Here is a 22683-nt window from a genome sequence, read left to right as displayed (position 1 = left end):
AGAACAAAGAGGGGCATGTGGTACTGAAGAGAAATGAGAAGGGCTGCTCCTCTGTGCATAATGTAAATGCCTTGTAACAACCAGCTTCAGTGTTCAGAAGACCAGCCCTCCAGCCCACTTCTCCATGCCCCACTTCAGGGCATGGGGAAGGCAGCTGTCTCACGCAGGACAGCACGGGCAGGGGAAAGTCTCTGGGTGCTGGATAGTAGAGATGTACTTTACGAACACTTTGGGGAATGAAATCAAGGGCTGGAGGCAGAGCCAAAGGGAAGGCTGCAGTGAGCAGGAGGGGAAGCAGTGGGTCAGTCAACTTGCTCCAGGCAGAAATGTACACCCCCCCAAGCTCTTTCCCACATTCCCCAACCATACCACCTTGGTCTCTGTTTCCCTGGAGACAGGTGGGGAGACTGAAAGAGCCCGGGCACATACTGAAGGGCAGCAGGAGGGCTTGGGCAGAGGATTCTGAGGAAACAACTCTTCAACTGAGTTTACTTCCTTCTGACCATGATCTATGTCTCCCTAAACAAGCTCCCCTCATTCTAAACAGCACCCACCCAGGAATTCCTTGGTGGTCCAGTGGTTAGGACTCTGAGCATTCACTGCTGGGCCCAGGTTTGCTCCCTGGTCAGGGAGCTAAGATTCACATTCTTACATAATGCCATATACCAAAATAAATTCAAGATTATTTTATAGTATTTAAATAAAAATTGAATCCATAGAACTGGAATGTAATTAGATATTGATCTGATTTGGGTGAAAGAGAAACAAGGAAACAAAAGTAAAAGTAACAGAAGTGAAATAAAAATGAACTGGGAAAAGCTTGCAACACACACAATAAAGGGATTATTTCTTTATATCTTTCTCCTACTGATTTGGAGAAACTCTTTATATATTAAAGACCTCAGTAGAAAAATGGGTGAAGAACACAAATAGACAAATACTAAAATATATATGTGTAGATAAAAACATGGAGAAAAAAGTAAAAATATCTTTCACTAATATTAAAAAATGCAAATTAAATAAAATTCAACTTATTGCCTACCAAATAGGTATACACATACAAAGTAAATTATGCTAATATCTAATGTTGGTGAGGAGTAACTAAGCAGGTTCTAAACAGTTCTGTTGGAAGTATTAGGAAGGATAAGCTATGTAGAGAGCAAAGATTCATAGGTGTGGGCAAGATTTTGTACTAAGATGAACACTATTATTTATGTTGTAAAAAATTACCAATAACCTAAATTATCGACAATAGGGGATTGATTATTATGATGGATAATATGATGATATATTAGCAAGTATTAAAGTGATCTTTTCAAAAAACATTTAGCCAGATGAAAGTGGTTAAGATATTTCAAAACAAGTCATAAAATAGTACAACATGATCCTAATTAGATTTAAAAAGTTATGAATGGGGTGGGGGAGGCTGTATTTTAAAAAACTCAACAAAAACAAAACCAAAACAAACCCTCAAAAAACATTCTGTAGTGGGATCATAGATGAGCTTTATAATCAGGACCAAAACAACCCCCCACCCCCTGCAAGAAAATGCTATGCTCCCCTTTTTTCCTGTGATATTATTAGAAAAGTGCCAACCATTTTAGGAAACACTGATCCTTTCTAAGCAACTCTGGTAAGAAGCTTGATGGACAACAGCTGAAGCAGATGATTCTCATTACCATTATTGATTAACCATGAACTTCAGTTATTTGTTTCGTTTTTTTCCCCCATCTAGATTTTTGTCATTTTGTTGTTGTTGTTGTTGTTGAAACAGGGAGGAAGATAAAAGATCTGAAGTGGTCCTGAAGTCCATTATTATTAGCAAAGGGGGTTCTAGGGTACAGAGGATGGTAGAGAGAAAGGAAACCAATGGGCAATTTAAAATTGTACAACCTCTTAAGGTGTGCTGTGGGGGTAAAGCAAGGGATAACTGTGTTAAAAAGAAAGAAAAGAAAAAGGCAAGGAAAGAACTCAACCAGAGCCCTTTCCCAGCCTTACACATTTTGAAGAGAAAGGCACCTGTGAAAACCTTTTAACTGAACCAAATCATGAAACACCATCATAAAAGACAAAAGACTCATTTATAACTATTTAAAATGAGAGAACACAAATGAAATAGAGTAATGCTAGTGCTTGAGTAGTCCCTTTAGTGTTGGGGTGGGACAGGATCCAGAAAAAAGGAGAAGGCTTCAGGTACAAGGTCTTTGTCAGGTCTGCCTTGATGCCACTGGCCTACACTGCCCTGGCCGTCTCGTGCTGGTTACTGTACTCTAGCAAGTTTCATACGCAGTGGTCCTCCATCCCTGGTAGTTCCATCCTAGAAGATGCTGAAATTCTTGCTTCAGGCCTGAACAGGCCAATATCCACACACTGTTCTTATAAGAGTCATCTGCTAGTAGGATTTTTATTTAAGTCATGCTCTGGAATCTGGGATGTATTTTTTTCTCCCCAGTTATGTCTGTTACCAAATAGCAACTTGTTCTGCTATCATCTGGTTCTTCCTGATAACAATTCTTGATAATAAATTGGGTCTACTGGCAGATACCATAAGCTTGTCACCACAGAAGTGACAAACAATGCCAACATGACACAATCTGAAATAATGATGAAAAAAGAACCCTTAAAAGTCCAGACAGACAAATTAGTTGGTTAAATGAGAATAACTTGGTTCCAAGTCCCAGAGTAAATCCTACAGCACTCTGGGTAAAAATGTTAGAAGACAGAAGAAGGTGTATCAGAATTACTTGGGTCATATCCAATATTTGATTCATCTTCTGAATTGTCAAGGTATAGATGGCATGATGTGAGCCTTTGCCTAACATTAGTAGGATGTGGCACAACTCAATGGTCTGATTTGATGGCTGAATAGACATATCTACTTGGCGGGAGACCCAGAGAGTTCTTACACTTACCTATTAACTCCTCTATCTGAAAAGGTGAGCCTAGGGAGGACTACAAAGCAGTAGTAGGTAGAACTACAAAGCAGTCTCTTCTTGCTCAGACAGGTCAAGACCATTAGAAAGGATAACAATGTCTCCCATCAAATCCACACTGGGAAGTATTTTTAGCAGTTTCATAGTGAACAGGGGTAGTTCCCAGGTGGTACTAGTGGTAAAGAGCTCGCCTGACAATGCAGGAGATGTAAGTGATGTGGGTTTGATCCCTGGGTTAGGAAGATCCCCTACAGGAAATGGCAACCCACTCCAGTATTCTTGTCTGGAGAATCCCATGGACAGAGGAGCCTGGTGGGATATGGTCCATAGGGTCACAAAGAGTTGGACGCGACTGAGCATGCATGCACGCATAGTGAATAACAGTAATTGCAATTCAGAATGTGACATAATCAGATATCCCATCCTTCTCCATTTAAGGTAGATGAGGACTCAGATATGGAACAGAAAAAGAAAAGAAAACAAGAGCAGGATTCTAGCTAAAGAGGGAGGATTTCCTTAATTCAAACTATGGTTCATTTCATCCTGAATATACATGGCTGTAAGATGCCCTTTACTTTGCAGTGCTCTGGTCAAGATCAACTCTATCTCTATTTGGGTTAGTTCATGAAAGCCCCTAGCCCTACAGAAAAAGCAGGCTGTCATTGTAATATGTTTGTTTGTTTGTCTGTATGAAGAAAATGATGCTCAGAAGCCACACGGTTCTTTACATTTCCTATTGTTCTCTGGAAGACCGAAGTGCTTTCTTCTCCCCACTTTTGAAGAATGATGCAGCATTTTGTCTTTCTTCAAAGACTTTTCCACTAACATATTATTCTGTTCTTAGGAATCTATCCTTCAAAAAGTGCCAAGGGCTTTTCTTTTAGCCACTCATGCCACTAAGGAATTGTCTGCCTAAATAAAAGTATGTTATTATTATCCTCTTTCTAGGACTTTAAACTACAGATCTCCAAAAACCATAGAGTAGTTAATTTGTCCTACTTAAACATTATATGTACATTTTAAACGCTCAATAAACAGTTGCACAGAGTCTCACAGAGCAGGGCTGGTCCTCCTGTTGACCAGACTTCTGAGGCACTTTCCCAGGCAGCCCAATTTTGATAACTGACTCCCAGAGCCTGCTGAAATGGATTCAGAGAGCTGCACTGGAGCTGGAAATCCCTGTCAATGTATTTCTATGAACTTTTATCTCTTTTGTTTATTCAGGATAGCACCAATATCCAGAAAATCAAAGAGCTGGGAAAGAAGGGCAGAGTAGTGGCATGTTATTGGCTCAGTCCAGAGGTCTTTGGTGAGGCCGCACTGAACAAGAAGCAGAACGCATAGCATCAACCAGAAAAGCGCCTTTATCACAGCCTGCTGGCTGACCTTGATATGAGATGGTGCTACCTTTCTCAAGATGGTCAGAACATTCTTTGTTACCCCAATGCACTCGCCCACAAGAGAGTCTCTGCTCTACTAAAGGACACTCCTCTACACCATGGGAGAAAAAGGATAAAATGCACCTCACAGAAAAATTTTAAATCCTTCGCAGCAAGTCCTGTCACAGCAAACAGTTACTTCTCAAATAAGCCATTCAGTTAGGTAGCCACTATTTTGACTCCTTCCTCCCCACAGGAAACCCAAATTCTCCTACTAGGGAAAGAAATCAGAGGCTCCTAGAATTTTTCTAGGTATCAACTGCCTACCAATAAAAACTCAAAGTTCATCTTCATTCTGAAGGGCTTGTTGTCAGTCATGTCATGAAGGTTTCTGTGGAAACAGGGAAGAAGTTCGATAAAATATTCATGCTGTCTTACCATTAGCATCTTGGACTCCAGTAAGTGCTCCGACAGCTGCTGCGGTTTCCCCAGACAGGACGATCTGTCCCCCCCCTTGCAAGGTGGCCTCGGCCAGGGTGGCGACAGCATGGGCGGCAGCTTCGCTGTGGGTACAGGAACAGGAGGGGGATGCGTGAGGCGAAGGAAGAACAGTGCTGCAGCAAGACAAACCAACTTTCAATCCTTCCTAGGATGGCTCCCTGACTCCATGTTTGAGAGCCTCCCAGCAAACAAGGGATTCCAGTGTTACTGAGAGAACCAGAGCAATTTTTAAATGATTATAGGAAATAGCTAGAGAAATGCCAAGTCTTTCATACTTATACAGCTAGAGTGAGGCTTTTCTTTAAACCTAGGAAATGGGTGTTTGAGGACAGACGGCACTCCTTCCCAGTCTCTTTTTTATCAGTATCAACAGAGTGCTTGCAAGTCATAGTGGGAGCTCTGGTACAAAGTCACAATGCAAAAGCCATTTTGGTTGTGGGTCACAAGGTTTTGTTTTCATCTTTTCTCTTACACAAGGAGGACCACCTGAAACTGCCCTTTTATGGCCAAGCATGGATGATAATATGAGGAGTCAGAAACCTGGTATTTTTTAGTCAATTAATATTAAATAACAACTATTCACTACTCTATAATAACATATATGAGAAAAGAATCTAAAAAAGAATAGGTATATGTGTAACTAAATCATTTTGCTGTACACCTGAAATTAACACAACATTGTAAATCAATTATACTCCAATATAAAACAAAAAAATTAAAATATTCATAAAAATATATTAAATAATAACAACTTGATTTACATCCATGATAACAAATACAGAGTAATGGTTGACTGGTATCTTGCAAAGTTCACCCCTTCCTTTTGCCTCATGTATATGTAGGCAACACTAAATTAACACTTAAAAGTTTAAATTATCATTATAAGCCCAAACTCCTTGATTCAAAACTTAATAAATACATCTTCCTTCACTGCAAAGCAAACACTTTGTAGAACAGAAAGATATTAGCCATCTCTTTACACACTATTCTAACAGTTTGTATCCCATTTTTCTTTTCTTTACTATATACATAAATATTCATTTTTACTGATTCTGTGATGATACAAACTATAAAATGTATTATTACTGTTTTATGTGCCAATAAAAAAGAAAAGTTCCTGTGAATTCCCTGGTGGTTCCCCTGGTCAGAGAACTAAGATCCCCAAGCCACATGGTGTGGCCAAAAAAAAAGTTCCTGACAACTGTAATCATAAGATTATAGTTTACCATCCAAACTTCAGAGATGTTAAAATATCGGGTACTGGGGGAGAGCAAGCGACGAAATACTAGATAAATTCAGCACCTCTCCTGGGAAAGCATCAGGTACCACTTCGCAAAGGTACTGAGGGAATATCAAAAGTGGGCCTGGAGGAGAGAAGGTGGCGTCACTTAGCTTATCAGAGGTGGACGAAGTTCTGGGTCAGACACTGCCTAAGCCAGTGGATTCAGCTTCACTATAGCTGCAGACTCTGCCGTAACTATGGCAGTCATCTTGAAGGGCAAAGGGCTGTGGACTGCTGAGGGCAAACGTGTCATGACTGCGGGCAGAGCAACATGTACCAAACTCAACAGTGTCATGTCCACCTGAGAAAGTCAACAAACAAGAAAAGCAACTGACGTAATCGTTCTTCTGGGGAAGACTTCTTTAACACTATAAGGATTCTGGAAGAAGTCTGAGAAGTCCAATGGACAAAAAAGTCTCATTAAATAGAAAACTCTCCCCTCTTGCTAACTTGCTTTGCTTTTTAAATTATGTGTGTTTAAAAAGTTATTTTTCTCTGATAATAAAATACATGTAGAAACTCATAAAAATTTCATTAAGTATAAAAGAAAATTTTAAAACATCGAGTTACTTTCCTAATAATCTTAAACACTTTAACCAGATAGTCAAGATCATACTGTATTACAGTTTTATCACCTGCTTTTCTTACCTAACTTTGTATTTCCCCATGTAAATATTATTTGACATTTGTTCAAAATAATAAGAGCAAAATTGCTGATTTCCCCCACTTTCCTAGTTGCTCAGCTGTGGATGTTTTTAATTTCCAGCCTTCTTTGTCTGACTTAGTCCAAGATATTATACATTTCAATTTTTTTACTTCCTTTATAAAAAAATTTGGGGATGGAATTAAGGTTGAGCAAAAAAGTTGGACAGAATCAGAGCTTCCATACAGCCCCTTTAAAAGTCAAGATCAATCACTATGTTAAAATGTACTTCAGATCTGATATCAACAGTCAGTCATTCCACAGTACCTATAACATGAATTCAGAGGCAAAGTAGACCCTTGACCTGGAATTACTACTAAGGCTACTCTTTACATTTTACAAGGTAGATTTTAATTTTAGGGTCCATCATAACTATTTATTAGAGATGGTAAAACAAATGATTATTTAATGCCTAAGACCCATAACTTTGCATATTTTTCTGAGAAACTTGTATCAGATAATACTACCAGACAATTCAACAGTGTTCAGCTATCACTTATTAATGATAAAAATATTTAACACTCTGACCTGAGACTTCACGGAAAGCCAAAAAGTAGAGTCTTTGGAAAAGGCTTCAACTGTGTGGTACTCTGAAGAAGAAAGCTGGTTTTTGAGAATTGTTTATATGGAAATAGGAGCTCTGTTTACAGGTCGCCTCAGCGACTGCTCATTCCCCACAGTTTTTTTTAATCACAATCTACAATAATCTTATTTCTACAACCATCAGAGGTGCTGCCCTGCCGCTCTTGGATGCATGCTTCCAGTATGGGGTTTCCCAGGCTCCAAGGGGGGAACAGCTACCCAAGCCCTGACCTGGAAGAGTCCCTGTATCCAGTCACACCCATTTTATGATGTCTGAAAATCTAAACATTTGAAGTCATTTTCTTTGATACCTTTCTAAAGTATGTTATGCGAGAAGAAAAGCTGTGAACCAGCAACGACTAAGGCAACCTGGGGAGCCAGGGATGAGCGGTCTGATGGGCATTACAGGTCTGCACGTTAGTGAGGTTACTTACTGCATGCCCCGTCAGGAGGCAGGGGCAAAGCAGTGACGGATGAATCTTTCACCTGGAGCATGAAGACAATGGTGCCGCCAGTGGTCAGCAGACAACTACTTCCAAATCTACTCTAACCACTTACATTAGACTTCATGGGAAATGATCAAATGATATGCTGCTAGAAAAAGATTACCTTTACTTAAAAGGTGAATCAGGATCAAAATGTCACTAAGCCACTACTTCACAATTTTTTAACAAGTCATTTCCAAACCAGAATTACAATGAGAAATTTCCATCAACTCCCCCCTCTCCCTTTTTTCCATCAACTTTTTATCTGCAAGTGTCTAACCTTCATCTATAGGAAAAAGAGGCAGCTGCACATTCTCTGCCCTCCATTTCCAGATAAGATTTCTGAACTAGGTTGTCCATCCCATGTTTGTGGACAAATAAATACAAATCTATATATTAAAGCCATGCTTTGTTTTAATAATATCTCTAATTTTAAGCCAATATTTTCCTTTAAAAAATGGTAAGAGTAAATTTTTCTTTAAAAATAGGATTCACTTCCTTTTTTAAAGCCAAGCCTCTTCACTGCAAAAGAACAGCAATTCTAACTTCCTGGGGCATTTCTCTCCCCACAGCACTGAGTCACAGCACCATACACAGTAGAGACGCAGTAAAAACCATCTCCCTGTCAACAACACAGCACACATTTATAGGAGGGCAAACATCGATTCAGTCTACCCATATTTATCATGCATCCTTATGCACAAAGACTGTACTGACTCTGCAGGACCTAGAATGTAAGTCTAGGACGACTTAAACCAACAGACTGAAACTTGAATCACTGTACTGCAACAAGCAAATGGTGATTTCACTTGCTTTCACGTTGGCCCGTTCAGGGGGAACAGTTTTTTTTTTTTTGAGTTGTGATGCTCTGCTTTTCATTTGTTCATTTTGACTCTCTATCTCCTTCCTAGAAGTACTGATTGATTCTGTATTTTGAAAATAATTAAAATTAACAAGTTTCCAGGGTATTCAATGATGATTTCTCCATACCCCTTTTCGGTTATTGTAAAGCCAGGGTGGGCGACAGGTTGTGACCCCAGGGCCCTCAGTCTAACTTGCTATACAAAACTGCTACCAGCATGGCTGGAAAAAAGAAGGCCTGTTTTGCACCTGTCCCGACTGCCTTTCCCATTAGCAGCTGAGGGCGCCCCTCTGTCTTGTGCCCCACCTGCCATTCCACGTGGCCAGCCTCTCTCTCTTTAGTCTGTGCCCACACCTGCTTACAGTGCAGCCAAGGTGCAGGTGATTGTTAACAGAACCAGGCCTGTTCCACCTGCACCTGAAAGAGATGGCTGGAAGAGAGCAGCTCTATGAAATCGTGTTACCACAGGAACAAAGCCCAGATTCACAGTATTTTTCACCAAGATGACTTCCAGCAACAAATTCTGTGGACAGGCTGGGAATGGGTCTCATCCCACAGAGAAGCAAACACCAAGGGCTTGTGTTTCAAGCCCAACCCTCCTGACATTAGACAGTGATAATAGCTCCTGGAATTAGGAGCCCATGATGTTCCCCTAACAGCCTGCAATGTCTAGTCATCACTGCCAGGCTTGGTTTCTTCACCTCCAGCAGAGGCTGCCACACACCATCCCCCAACATTCACTGGGGCCATGATTGCAAACAGATTTCAACATCTCTTTACTCCTCCTTCATGCCACGGTGAACCATATTCTCCTTCCTTTGGAGTAAACACTGTAGCCGCCTCAGCTGCCTCTGAGTTTGTTAACAAGCCCCCAGGGGAAACCATTACCCTCCTTGCCTTTGGAAAAAAGCCCTGGTCCTCACACTAAAGGGAGCCAGAAATGTGCCTCATATTTTCCAGCATACAGGGTTCTCAGGACACACACTTCACTGGACTGTCCAAGGTGCTGGCTCAATGACATGAAATTTTTCTGGCCTTCAATGGTGGCCTGTTAAGGCCCCGTCCATCAGTGAGGGGTTACCAAACCAAAAGGAAGGAGTGTCTCACTCTGGTCTTGGTTTTCAGGAAGTTTATCTGTGTCTTCTCTCAAGGGTACGAGTGGGCTTGAGTCACAGTGCAGGAGACCAAATAAGACTTTCATGTCAGTGAAAAATGATACGGTTCAATGGGCTAAGAAAAAAGTTTCTGTTCCAGGTCACTCAGGGACTCACTGGTAACTCTGGAAGGATAAGCATGTATATGTTTCAGTTCAATCACCAAGTCCTGGCCATACTTCCTTCAAAATCCAGTCACTTAATCTCCACTCTTACTAGTAGTTTCCAAGCCTTTGACAAGTCACAAGTGGACCACCTCTTCTCAAGTGGACTTCCATTTCTAATCTCTTTTTACTATAAGCAATTCTGAATAGATGAATCTTAAAATCTAAGTTAAATGATAATAAATATAAATCCTGAAATGCTAACTACAGGCCAGCCAGTTTGATGAGACTTTTATATCCATCATTTCAATGAATCCTTACGGTTCTACATGATGAAAATTATCATTATTTGATGAGACCAATGCTCAGGGGTGAAATTTCTCAAGACAGTATGGCAACTAAATGGCAGAGGAAGGATTCAAACCTGAACCAATATGACCTCAGAAATGGTCTCAGCAACTGTACTATACAGCCTCATGGAAACCTGTACCTAACTAAGCCTATCAAGGCTTTCTACTGTCCATCACAGCCAATCTAAACTTTATCTGATGTTTATATTTTGAAGGAGGTGATCCCCTTCTGAATTCCCCCTATGCTCATAGTCCACACTATACAATTGTACAGTGAATTACACTCTGACTAATATGTTTGCTAAATGTTTTACTGAAATCAATCTCCCAATCACATTATTCTTTCTTTAATGGCAGACAATATATCTTAGAGCACTCGTTATATACAATCTTACCTAGTAGAGTGCTGGCATGTCACAAGAATCCAGCGACTATTTGAGACTAATGTCTCATCACATAATGATAATCACATTATGTTATGCTAATGTTATCACATAATGATAACAGCAGCCTTACCATACGATGGACACTAATCTGAGGCTCTCATATGCACTGGCTTTTCCAACTCTCACTCCAATTCTCACAGTAGGTACTGTCTACCCCCGTTTTACACAGAGGAAAGCCTGGGCATTGAGGTCAAGTAAACTGCCCAAGTCAAACAGCTAGTAAGGGACAGAGGTGGGATTCAAACCCAGGTAACCTGGCCTCAAAGCACACCCTCTTAACCATTATTTAAAGTATCTGGGTCCATTGAAAATAAAATTGTGTTAGCAATGAACAAGAAGAAGAATAATATGGGGATGATTTTTTTCTGTCAACAATCAATAGAAGTAACAGCATGGAAAACAATACAATTTCATTTTGGGAACTACTTCTTTCTAGAGTATTCCATTCACAGTATCCTTCCTAAGTATATCTGAAGAAAAAAGGTTCAGTTTTTCCCCAATAATCCAAAACTTATTTTATTTCAAAGGCACTGATAAGCAAAGAACAAATTTCTTGAAAAGTCAGTAAAGTTAGCTCCTGATCAGCTTAAACACGGATTAATATCCATAACAAAAAGCAGTTTCTTTGTAGGGTAAAAGGAAAATCAATCCCAAAGCTTCTTGATTTTTTTTTTTATTATTACATCCTTTGGTCCCTTTAAAAACACAAGGCACACCTTGCTGTTGCTTTTGGTCTGTTAATGATCACAGAACAGGATACAGCAAAAGGGACCCATATCCCTGACCAGCAGGTTTTAGCAGGAAGTCAGAAAGGCTGAACTGGTTGCTGGGGGTGGAGTGGAATGGGAATAGGGTGGGTGAGGGCTGATTACAAGACAACTTTACAATATCTTATGGGTTAAGAGTATTAAGTTTCAAATGCCAGTTGTGACAAAGTGAGGTACGACGTTTCTCTTTACATCTGTATACAGGGACAGAGTCACCCTCCTCTTTTATTGCCCACCCCTGCCTCCACCTGTTGAGTGCCATGGTGACCGTAGCTCCCTGTTGCATCTCCTGAGAAGCTGCCACTGCGGCCTCTGCCAATGATGCTACCGCCTGGGTGGCCTCTGACGCTTGCGTTGTCTGGATGGTCATCTCACCCCCCTGTAACGTGGCCCAATTTTGTTCCACCTGAGGCAGAAAAGGACAGGCTAGTTAAAAAAATCAGTCACAAGAGGATGGGGATTATGATTTCAAAAGTCATATTTCTAAAAAATTGCCATGTGCTCAGCCAAATACATACATGCTATAAATTAACATGACTTACAATGTATAGGACAGGGTTTTTAGCATGATATTTTTTGGGTTAAAAAGGGGGTATTAGAATATATATTTGAATTTGCTTACGTTTGCACAAAGAAATTCTGGAAGGACACAAAAGAAACCAATGAAAATATTTTCCTCAGTGTGTGTGGAGATGTGGGAATAGGTTGGATAGAAAACAGAAAGCAAGATTTTCCACTGTATCCTTTCAAATAATTTTCAAATTATCTGAGTTTTTGAACAAACCATAAGTATACTTCTAAAAAAACATTCAACCTGTACCAAAGGGGATACAGTGCCAGTATTCCAGACTCTTTGCCAAAGGCCACTACCATCACCTGTTTCTCCATTTCTCCTGCATTTCTCTGCAGGGATATTCTCTGATATATGAGCATATTTAGACACACACACACACTCTGAAGAAAAACTGCAGCATATACTACATATATTCTTGTACCCTGCTTTTTTCACAAACAATACAGCTCTGAAATGATTCTAACTTGGAATGTATCAAACTACTTCATTCGTTCATGATTCATAATAATGGCTGCATAGGATTACATAGATACACATGATTTATTTTAACCAGCCATTTTTTTAATGGGCATTTAAGTAGCTTCCAATGTTTTGCTATTACAAACAGTACTGGATGATATATAGTACTTTGTATAGTTTATGTGAGTCTACTTATTCAGTAAATTCCTAGAGGTAGAATTATATATCAAAATTACTTCATATTTTTATTTTTGATGGAAACTGCCAAATTTAATAAATAATTTTTTTAATGTAGCAAAAACTGTTTTTCTTTTACTGGTGAGGAATTATGAAGAAACAAAACAACCAACAAAACAAAACAAAACAAAAAACCATACTATCTGGTTATTCGAGTAGATCAAAATTCAGCTTTTTTAGATCTAGCACAGGGTTTCTCAGCCTTGGCACTACCGACATTTTAGGTTAAACAATTCTTTGAGTTCTGTCCTGTGCATTGTAGGATGTTTAACAGCATCCTCCCCAGTCATGAGAATCAAAAATATCTCCAGACACCGCCAAATGTCCTCTCTGATGGGCATAGGGGTGTACCTGGCTGACAATGACTGATTTCAGTATAATGCTTTGCATTAAGAGATTCCATCCCCCCACCCCCCAGTTCTGGATACCTGAATCTAGCTACTTCAGTCCATTTTGTTCAATAAATACTGTTAAGTATCTCTCCCATCCACCACCACCAAAACCCAAAAGGCAGCAGGGGCAACGAAAGCCATTTCAGTTCTAAAACATGGCAAGTGATAAGCCAAGCAGCTCAGGTATAGTATTTCTACAGATTCAGGTCTTAGGATGCTAGCTGTTCTTACTGGAACTCCCACTGGGGCCCAGTGCTAGTTCACTTGTGCTGGTACATTACTGTGTCCCAAAGAAAGTACCACAAGCTCTAAGAGAACAGATCCTTAAAATGCCTCCCTCTTTGGTTCTATTGCTATACTTTGATTATCACAGTGCTTCTCCAAGTGTTTGTCAAAGGCCCCCCAGAGAATGAGACACCCCTCTGAGCTACCTTAGTATGTGCCCTGAGTTCTTATGGGCAATGGGTTGTGGCTGCAAGCCTTCCATGCTCTGAGAGCCAGAGACATCCTACTTCTTTCCTTTAAAGCTGCAAAGGTGCCCACTCAGGAATTCACAAAACTCTTGCTTCTTAAGATATTATTGCTTTGATCTTATTACTCCAATGAGCATCACAGAAAACAACATCATTTGAGATGATTAATTACATTCCCAATTTCTAGATGGCCAATGCTTCTATTCTGAAAATCAGCTGAAGCTGGCCAGCCCTGTAGCATTTCCTCTTTCCAGATCTGTCCCACTATACTTCTGCCCACCCTGCTGCAGAGTGTGGCCCTGTGCAGCTCTCCCAAGTACTCAGGCTCAACTCGCAGCAGCAACTTCATACACATGCATTTAGTTACAGCTATTATTTGTAGTGGAAATGGTATTAGAATGTTGCCATATACAGTATATGTTAAGGAAGTTGAATTTATGGCACAGAAGATTAATGGATTGTGGTAAAGGGTGGAGAAGAAGTGGGAAGAAGAAGTAGGTGAAGAGATTTTTATTCAGAGTATTGATAGGCAATACATCAACCAGCTTAGGTGTTAACATTTCTCTGGAATTTCCTATTCTTGAGTCTCAGTGCTTTGGTTGTACTTGCTTGGGCTCTTGCTGACTCCCTTGCCATCTTTTGGGAACCACTCTATGGTTATCTATGCCTGGGCGTCACCATGTCCCAGAGAAAGGGCCACACACTCTAGAAGGGAAAGATATTCAGAGGACGTATGGTCAGCTTCTGTGCTTTTCTGAGACAGAGCCACTACAGTGAGGCCTTTCAAACTGTGGCGACCTTGTCGCTCTGGCCACCGTGAACCACCTGTGGCTCTCCCCCACTGTCACACTGTGATGTGCTGCGTGTACTGCTCCCTTTGACAGGAACACAGCTCCCGTCCTTCCTGCCGTTGCTTCCTATTCACCCCTCCAATCTGAGATCAGGTGAGATGAGAGCTGGGACAGCTCCGCTTGAAGACAACTCCCTACAGCCAGCCCAAGGCTCAGGACCTCTCATCTTGTGTCCCACCACACCCTGGGCTGGCTTCTACTAGATCCTTATCTCATTGCCATTTCCTCTGATGTGTTTTTCTCTACCAGCTACCTGTGGGTTCTTTAAGAGCAAGGAAGGTCTTTATTTTCCTCTGCTGCTGCTAAGTCGCTTCAGTCGTGTCTGACTCTGTGCGACCCCACAGACGGCAGCCCACCAGGCTCCCCCGTTTCTGGGGTTCTCCAGGCAAGAACACTGGAGAGGGTTGCCATTTCCTTCTCCAATGCATGAAAGTGAAAAGTGAGAGTGAAGTCGCTCACCTCTAGTATATATAGTGCCTGGCACAGAACTCAGAAAGCATTTACTTAACGGCCAGATGAAGAACATGTTCCATTATTCATATTTCCCTGCTTGTTCTTCAGTGTGCCCATACTTCAAATAAATTGATATTCATAAAAAGCCCACCTAAAATAAGCTATGCTACTTCAAAACTGTTAACATGTGTTGATGGTTCAGTTTAAAGTTCACGTCTCTAATGTGTCCATAGTTCAGCTCTTCTGCTGCTTCTTTAACGGAATCATGTGTACCACTATTATCAGATATCATAGTGATGCAACTAAATGGATGTTGAATGCAGTATGATTTAATCTAAGAGCTCTCACTGGCAAGGCTAAGATAACAAAATGACCGTACAACTTCTAAAAGTATAAGTACTGTCTATTTCTGTAAAGTACTTTCTGTTCCTGGGAAGAAACTATGCTAAATACAGGCAGAAGGATGTTTCTCCTGAGTCATCTGATGCAATGCTTTGTTGGCTTGATGTGGTCTTACCTTTCCAAGCCTGTGAGATAGTCTGACTAATCACAGCACTCATGGCTTAAAACTAAGATGCTTAACAATCATGTCAACATCTAAGAGAAATTAGAAGGCAAACAGAAGCGAACCATAAAATCGAAAACATTTTGCCACTTTTTGAGACAATGTATGCTTCTTTTCTTCATATGCTTTTTGTTTTATTGGAAATATGGGAAGGGTGAGAATTTTTAAAATCTGACTGAATTTGGATATTTACCAACAGGTTATTTGTGTATGTCATTCACACACTTCCATATAAATGACTTAAAATGATGTTAGTCTGGTAGAAAAGCCACAGATACATGACTAAGATGTTTTTTCCCTTCATATTTTCCATGAACTTTTGAAAATGTTGATTACGTGAAGTTATTTTGTAAAACAGGTTTCAAAAAACCCATCTCTAGAGAAGTGTTTAGGAAACTCAAAGTTACTTTCTTTAAATAGAAACTCAAAGTTACTTTCTTTAAACCCAGGAAACGTTCAGTAGGGAGATATGGTTGCTGCTGCTGCTGCTAAGTCGCTTCAGTCATGTCCAACTCTGTGCGACCCCATAGACGGCAGCCCACCAGGCCCCACCGTCCCTGGGATTCTCCAGGCAAGAACACTGGAGTGGGTTGCCATTTCCTCCTGCAATGCATTCAAGTGAAAGTGAAGTTGCCCAGTCATGTCTGACTCTTAGCGACCCCATGGACTGCAGCCTACCAGGCTCCTCCATCCATGGAATTTTCCAGGCAAGAGTACTGGAGTGGGTTGCCATTGCCTTCTCCGGGAGATACGGTAAATAACTTCAAAAAGTAACCAATCCCACAGACGTACCAACCTGTGTCTTCACTACCTCCTTCACACTTCAAGGAGTGTCTGTCCTTTAGTCTTAGTGTTTGGGGACTGACAACTTTCCCCCTCAGCTAGTCCATTCTTCCATATCATATGGAAATTGATAAGTCAATTTCCTGTTGACTTTTACCTTTCTATACTGGGAAACCAAAGGCCATCTCCTGCCCCAAATCCTCCCAGTCTCGGTTACTAGAAACATTCTATCCTGAAGGTACCACTTTGCAGCATCTCTTACAGCGAGGACTACAGTTCATTCACACAGACCCCTCTCTGAGAGCAGGGTTCCTGTGTAATTCAGCTCCATACATCTAACACCTGAACTGCAGCATGGCAGGGGCTCACCACACGCTGGCTGGCGGGAGCCTGCTGTAATTCTCTTCACCTCACTAGCCATGAAATGCAGCAGTTCTTTACCTTTCCTGAGATGCACAAATTATAGTGATTTTGTGATGTTCTCAGTCTATGGTTTTGAGCAAAGAGGAGATAATATTTTTAGTTTCATTTCTGAAACGGCTCTTTGACATCTGTTGGCTAGTTTTCAAACTTCAGGAGTACAACCTTTAGGGGAAAAGCCTATAGTCACTTAACAAACCCTTTCCTGAACTTCACTGATGGCTCAGAGCTTAGACAACATTTTTCTAAATGTGTTACCCAGCTTGCACACTTAGGTTACTCTGTACCTTTGGACAAGTCACCTAACCTTTCCCCTTTTTATTGTGTAAAAAGCGAAGATGATAACAGAACCTATACTTCTAGAGCTGAGAAGTGCTTAGTTTACTGAGTGTTCAATAAAGGTTAACTACCTTTAAGTTTATATCTCATAATTAGATCAGTTTTGATATGGAAGAATTTTCTTGCTTTTTTTGTTTTTGCTTCTTTGAGGGTTTTCTTGACTGTGTCACACAGCTTGTGGGATATTACTTCTTCAACCAGGGACTGAACTTGGAGTTCTGTGCCGAGTCCTGACCACTGGACTGCCTGGGAATTCCCAAGGAAGGATTTTCTTGTGAAGTATTTTCAAAGGCTCATTTACAATGCAATAAATCATGTCTACTGATTTACAAATATATATACATATATATATCCCTTCAAAGAATGTTTTAGTCAGCTTGTTTTAATGATCTAATTTTTAAAAATAAAGTCTAAAGATTAAATTCTTTGGGATTCACAGCATAAAATTATTTAATGGATATAAAATGCTATGTTGCAAATGTAAAATTTTAAGTTCCTGACAGTTACGTCTGAATCATAAAGATCCATTAATTTCAAATGTCATACACTGAGTATGCTATTTGCAAAATTGGCATGGAATGATATTTTTAGAAGGTTTATATAAGACAATGCTATAGATGTCTAGGCTACTTACAGTCTCTTCATATTCTGGCCCCTCCCTTCTCTTCCACCTATACATTCAAGCAAGTGAAAACAGACCAAATCCTCTTTCTTACCTCTCCATCAGCCACCGCCGAATAATTCACTTGGGCAACAGTGACTGTGGTTGGCAATTCTGAAGCATCAGCCAATGTGGCTACTGTTGCCCCTGTACCAACCTAAACAAAAAGATTGAAGTAGTAAGTGTCGATGAATGGCTTCTTCAACCTCTCCTTTGCTCAGAAGTAAAGACTCATTCAATCCCAAATTCAGCAGAGGTAATGATTAATATGCATTGAAATATGAAATCAACAACTAAAATAATACATCAGACACTAACATGAGCTTCAGAGTTTTACTTCAACCAAATAAGTCAATATTAGAAGCCATCATGTTTCATCACTGGTGCCTTATGTCAGCTAACCAACTTTCTCTTCTCACCCCAATCTGAATTTTAGAGGTTCCCTATCTGTTTCTGCTTTATTGACTATGCCAAAGCCTTTGACTGTGTGGATCACAATAAACTGTGGAAAATTCTGAAAGAGATGGGAATACCAGATCACCTGACCTGCCTCTTGAGAAACCTATATGCAGGTCAAGAAGCAACAGTTAGAACTGGACATGGAACAACAGACTGGTTCCAAATAGAAAAAGGAGTACGTCAAGGCTGTATGTTGTCACCCTGCTTATTTAACTTACATGCAGAGTACATCATGAGAAACGCTGGGCTGGAGGAAGCACAGGAGGGAATCAAGATTGCCAGGAGGAATATCAATAACCTCAGATATGCAGATGATACTACCCTCATGGCAGAAAGTGAAGAAGAACTAAAGAGCCTCTTGATGAAGGTAAAAGAGGAGAGTGAAAAAGTTGGCTTAATGCTCAACATTCAGAAAACGAAGATCATGGTATCCAGTCCCATCACTTCATGGCAAATAGATGGGGAAACAGTGGAAACAGTGGCTAACTTTATTTCTGGGGGCTCCAAAATCACTGCAGATGGTGATTGCAGCCATGAAATTAAAAGACGCTTACTCCTTGGAAGGAAAGTTATGACCAACCTAGAAAGCCTACTGAAAAACAGAGACATTACTTTGCCAACAAAGGTCCGTCTAGTCAAGGCTATGGTTTTTCCAGTGGTCATGTATGGATGTGAGGGTTGGACTATAAAGAAAGCTGAGTGCCTATAAAGAAAGAATTGATGCTTTTGAACTGCAGTGTTGGAGAAGTCTCTTGAAGAGCCCCTTGGACAGCAAGGAGATCCAACCAGTCCATCCTAAAGGAAATCAGTCCTGAATATTCATTGGAAGGACTGATGTTGAAGCTTAAAGTCCAACTTTGGCCACCTGATGTGAAGAGCTGACTGATTTGAAAAGACCCTGATGCTGGGAAAGATTGAGGGCAGGAGAAGAAGGGGATGACAGAGGATGAGATGGTTGAATGGCATCACCAACTCAATGGACATGGGTTTAGGTGGACGCCGGGAGTTGGTGATGGACAGGGAGGCCTGGAGTGCTGCGGTTCATGGGGTTGCAGAGTCAGACACGACAGAGCGACTGAACTGAACTGAACTGATCTACCAACAAATTGTGTTTTACCACAGAAGAGGTAATTCAGAAGGACTATTTCCTGGCCACTAACAGAGTAAAATAACAAAAAGTGAAAACCTTCTTCTTTTTTTTTTTTTTTAACAGAGCTTTGATTTGGAAATACACAGAAAAGCTATCTATAGCTCTGTATTTAGCAAAATACAAGCAATTTAAAATATTATTTAAAAAATCAAGTTCAGGTAGTAAAATCTTAGGGAGCTGTATAAAGTTCATATAAGAATTTATGTAAATAAAACTCTCTAGTCTGACCTGCTTCAGAAATCACAATCTGATTTACTCACTGTAAGGTTTACTCACCTGGATAAGCGAGACAGTGCCATCAGGGTTACTAAAAGTCTGGACTACGGTCTGTGATGGTACCAGGTGGGCTATACTGTGTGTGGTTGTGGCCTGTGTTTGTGTTTGTTGATCTTCAAAAGCATACAAAAGGTCCTCCCGCCCATGCTGTTTATAACAGTTTTTAACTATGGTCCGTAGTGCTTGGGTCCATGAAACCTGTCATCAAAAGACCAGAAAAGCACATAAAGTCACAAAGAATGCTGGTTATTTAGTTCCAATGGGGAATAAGCAGCTGGTTAGTTATCAAACAAATCAAATCAAACTGGGATGGGGTAACTCTCTTCAGGATTACTTCTCACAGACCCATTTGAACACAGGGAAATTCAGCACCAAGTACCAGAGATTTCACACTGGTTTCTTTCCTGATCAAGGTCTGGATTAGCTTTTGGGTTTTATACCCTACTCTAACCTGAGGTCAACTCGTAAACCTCTCATAAAAGAAGGTTACTCTTTTGTCAAGGATTTTATATGAGATTCTTAGTAAAATTTAAAAGCTAACCAAAAAACAAATATGCAGAACAAGTAAGGGAGGATACCTGGTTTAGTCTTTCTTCTTTTTAAAAATGTTTCATTATCATCAGACTTGACTAGTTTCACATCTCTCTATACGTATTTTCAACAGTGATTCTTGCTAACCAGAAATAAGGACATTTCTGAGTCTTCAAAGTGATTAATGGGGCTTTCCAGGTAGCACTAGTGGCAAAGAAGCTGCCTGTCAATGCAGGAGACTTAAGAGACATGGGTTCGATTCCTGGGTTGGGAAGATCCCCTGGAGGAGGGCATGGCCACCCACTCCAGTATTCTTGCCTGGAGAAACCCATGAACAGAAGAGCTTGGAGGGCTCCATCCATAAGGTCGCAAAGAGTTGCACACAACTGAAGTGACTTAATATGCAGAGTGGTTAATACTTTTACTTCGAGTTTCTTTAGTTTTCCAAGCACCTTATAAAATTACAATAGTCCAAAAGGCAACTGCAGAGAGGAATATAAATTCATAGACCTATCCCAAGTCTTTATGGTGATGGACTGATAAACAGGAATCAGTGGATATCAAACTTCTTTTCGAGGATAGGTTTGACTACTACACATGTTTTTAGACTTTTTATAGCCTAAGAAGTAGAACAACAAAAATGAGCTGGTTGATTCAGAATAAAAAAGCAACAGGAAACTCAGGCTAGAGAAACCTCACCCTTTGCTTCTGCTCTTCCGTGCGCACATCACTCCGAACGTTTGCCCATGGGATATCCTCAGGCCACCAGATGGGCTTGCAGCTTTCTTTGCCCCAGCCTGGTTTCCCCCGACCTGTAGAGTACTTCAGCATCTCTGGGATAAATGCCCGAAGCTGGGCCTGGAAAAAAGAGCACAGTCATCAGCCGTCATGAAATTCATCTGGGATATGTTTGTGTCTCCCAACAAATTCTAAGATTATAAAATAAAGACCCTTCCTAGAGGGTCCTAGAGTTCCAAAATGTGATGTTAGAACTGACTGCTTCCCACAGGTTACTAGAGCTCCATGAGTGATGGAGAATTATACATACATTGATAAAGTGCACCTTAAGCTGCATGTCATACACTTGTTCCTATAAGATCAAGAATATCTAGTCCTGTGTTTGATTTCTACCCCCTAAGGTTCTATTGATGCTATAGCTCATCTCCCTTCTAGAACGTCTATGCATATAAGGTGTCAAACAAAGTCAACATGTTTTCAGAAAAAAAAATGTGCTGTTCTGGAGATAGTAATCAGAACAATAAGATGAGAGAACTAAGAGGTGAGGAACAGATGAAAATCACTGTTATTTGTAAATAGTATGATTGTGTATCTGGAAATCCTTAGAGAATAAAATGAAAAACCACTATAAACAATAAGAGAATTCAGTAACATGACTGACTATATGAAAATATATGAAAATAAATGGGATTTACTTAATAAAAAGGGAAAATAACTCTAAAACTCTTCTACAAAGTTTTTAGTAAGGTAGTCCAATGTCTATGAGTCTGACATATAGATAAACATAATGATACATGCGTTGACCTTAAACATATTATGGATTTCACCCAAATTATTTTACAAATCAAATCCAGACCAAACAGTTAACCACAGAGACAACTACCATTCTTTGTTTTCTGGCATGGTTACCACGATGGGCGTGTATGCTGGGGGAGAAGGGGAGGCTACTTTGTGAATATTCTTAATTGCTAACAATGATTTTTGGCAAGAGTAATCAGTTTATCAAGTTATAGTCTTCCCCCTCAGATCTCCTGCTTTCCTCTGAACCTGAGGGTCTACAGTACTCCAGACATAAGCAACATCTTCCATCTAAGGACACACTTACATTGCCTCTTATGACCAAAATGAGAACAATTTTAGCATGAGTCAGACCCAAGGACATGGACTTGTAGCTTGTAGAGAAAGAAAAAAAATAGAAATGGGAATACTTAAGTATTATTGAGAGAATGAGTACAGCAACCCTTGTATTGAAGAACCTACTTAAATATCAAGCTTTCTCATTTAAATATTATTTAATTCAAAGATGATAGAAATTAGCAGATAATATGGAATCACAAACCCAAATCGGTAATGTTCAACTAATAAAAAGTTTTGGTTGACAGTATTTACATTGCTAATTCGTGTCCCAAGCCTGCTATTTCACCTCTCTTTCTAAGCCCCCCTTGTCTCCCAGACAGTCTCCAGCCTGCAGGATATGATATAATACACTCTGTTATATATTTGGCTCTGTGGCATCAAGCAGCAGGCTAATAGAAATGTATCCATTTGCAAACCCAGGCTATCAGCTGGCTCATGAGGTCACTTCTTCAGTTATTTTAAGAAAGTGCATCTCAAAGGCATTTTTCCCTTTATCCTGGCTTCCTAGGAGTGTGTCTTTTTCTAGCCTCAGTTATATAGAGAAGGAAAAGGTTCAATCCTCACAGTATTTACATTTCTTCATATAGAAAAACGATAGCTTTCTCAGATGCGTCTCCCCTTTAATTCCATTAACAGT

At 40.2% G+C, this 22683-nt stretch overlaps 1 protein-coding gene across 6 annotated transcripts in view; it reads right to left on the bottom strand.

Annotated features, from left to right (window-relative positions):
* NRF1 (nuclear respiratory factor 1) overlaps nt 1-22683 on the bottom strand; it is a 131175-nt gene that overhangs the window by 25620 nt on the left and 82872 nt on the right. For all 6 annotated transcript variants that reach the window (XM_006043402.3, XM_006043401.3, XM_044946857.1 and 3 more), the window contains 5 exons: nt 20871-21029; nt 19641-19838; nt 17811-17912; nt 11797-11954; nt 4751-4875 (listed from right to left, as the gene is read on the bottom strand). In XM_006043402.3, coding sequence (XP_006043464.1) covers nt 4751-4875; nt 11797-11954; nt 17811-17912; nt 19641-19838; nt 20871-21029 — 742 coding nt within the window. The remainder of the gene's footprint in view (nt 1-4750; nt 4876-11796; nt 11955-17810; nt 17913-19640; nt 19839-20870; nt 21030-22683) is intronic.

This window comes from Bubalus bubalis, chromosome 8, assembly GCF_019923935.1.
Source record: "Bubalus bubalis isolate 160015118507 breed Murrah chromosome 8, NDDB_SH_1, whole genome shotgun sequence".
Classification (NCBI taxonomy): Eukaryota; Metazoa; Chordata; class Mammalia; order Artiodactyla; family Bovidae; genus Bubalus; species Bubalus bubalis.
The sequence above is the reverse complement of the archived record's forward strand: the minus strand, read 5'-3'. Positions and strand labels throughout refer to the sequence as shown.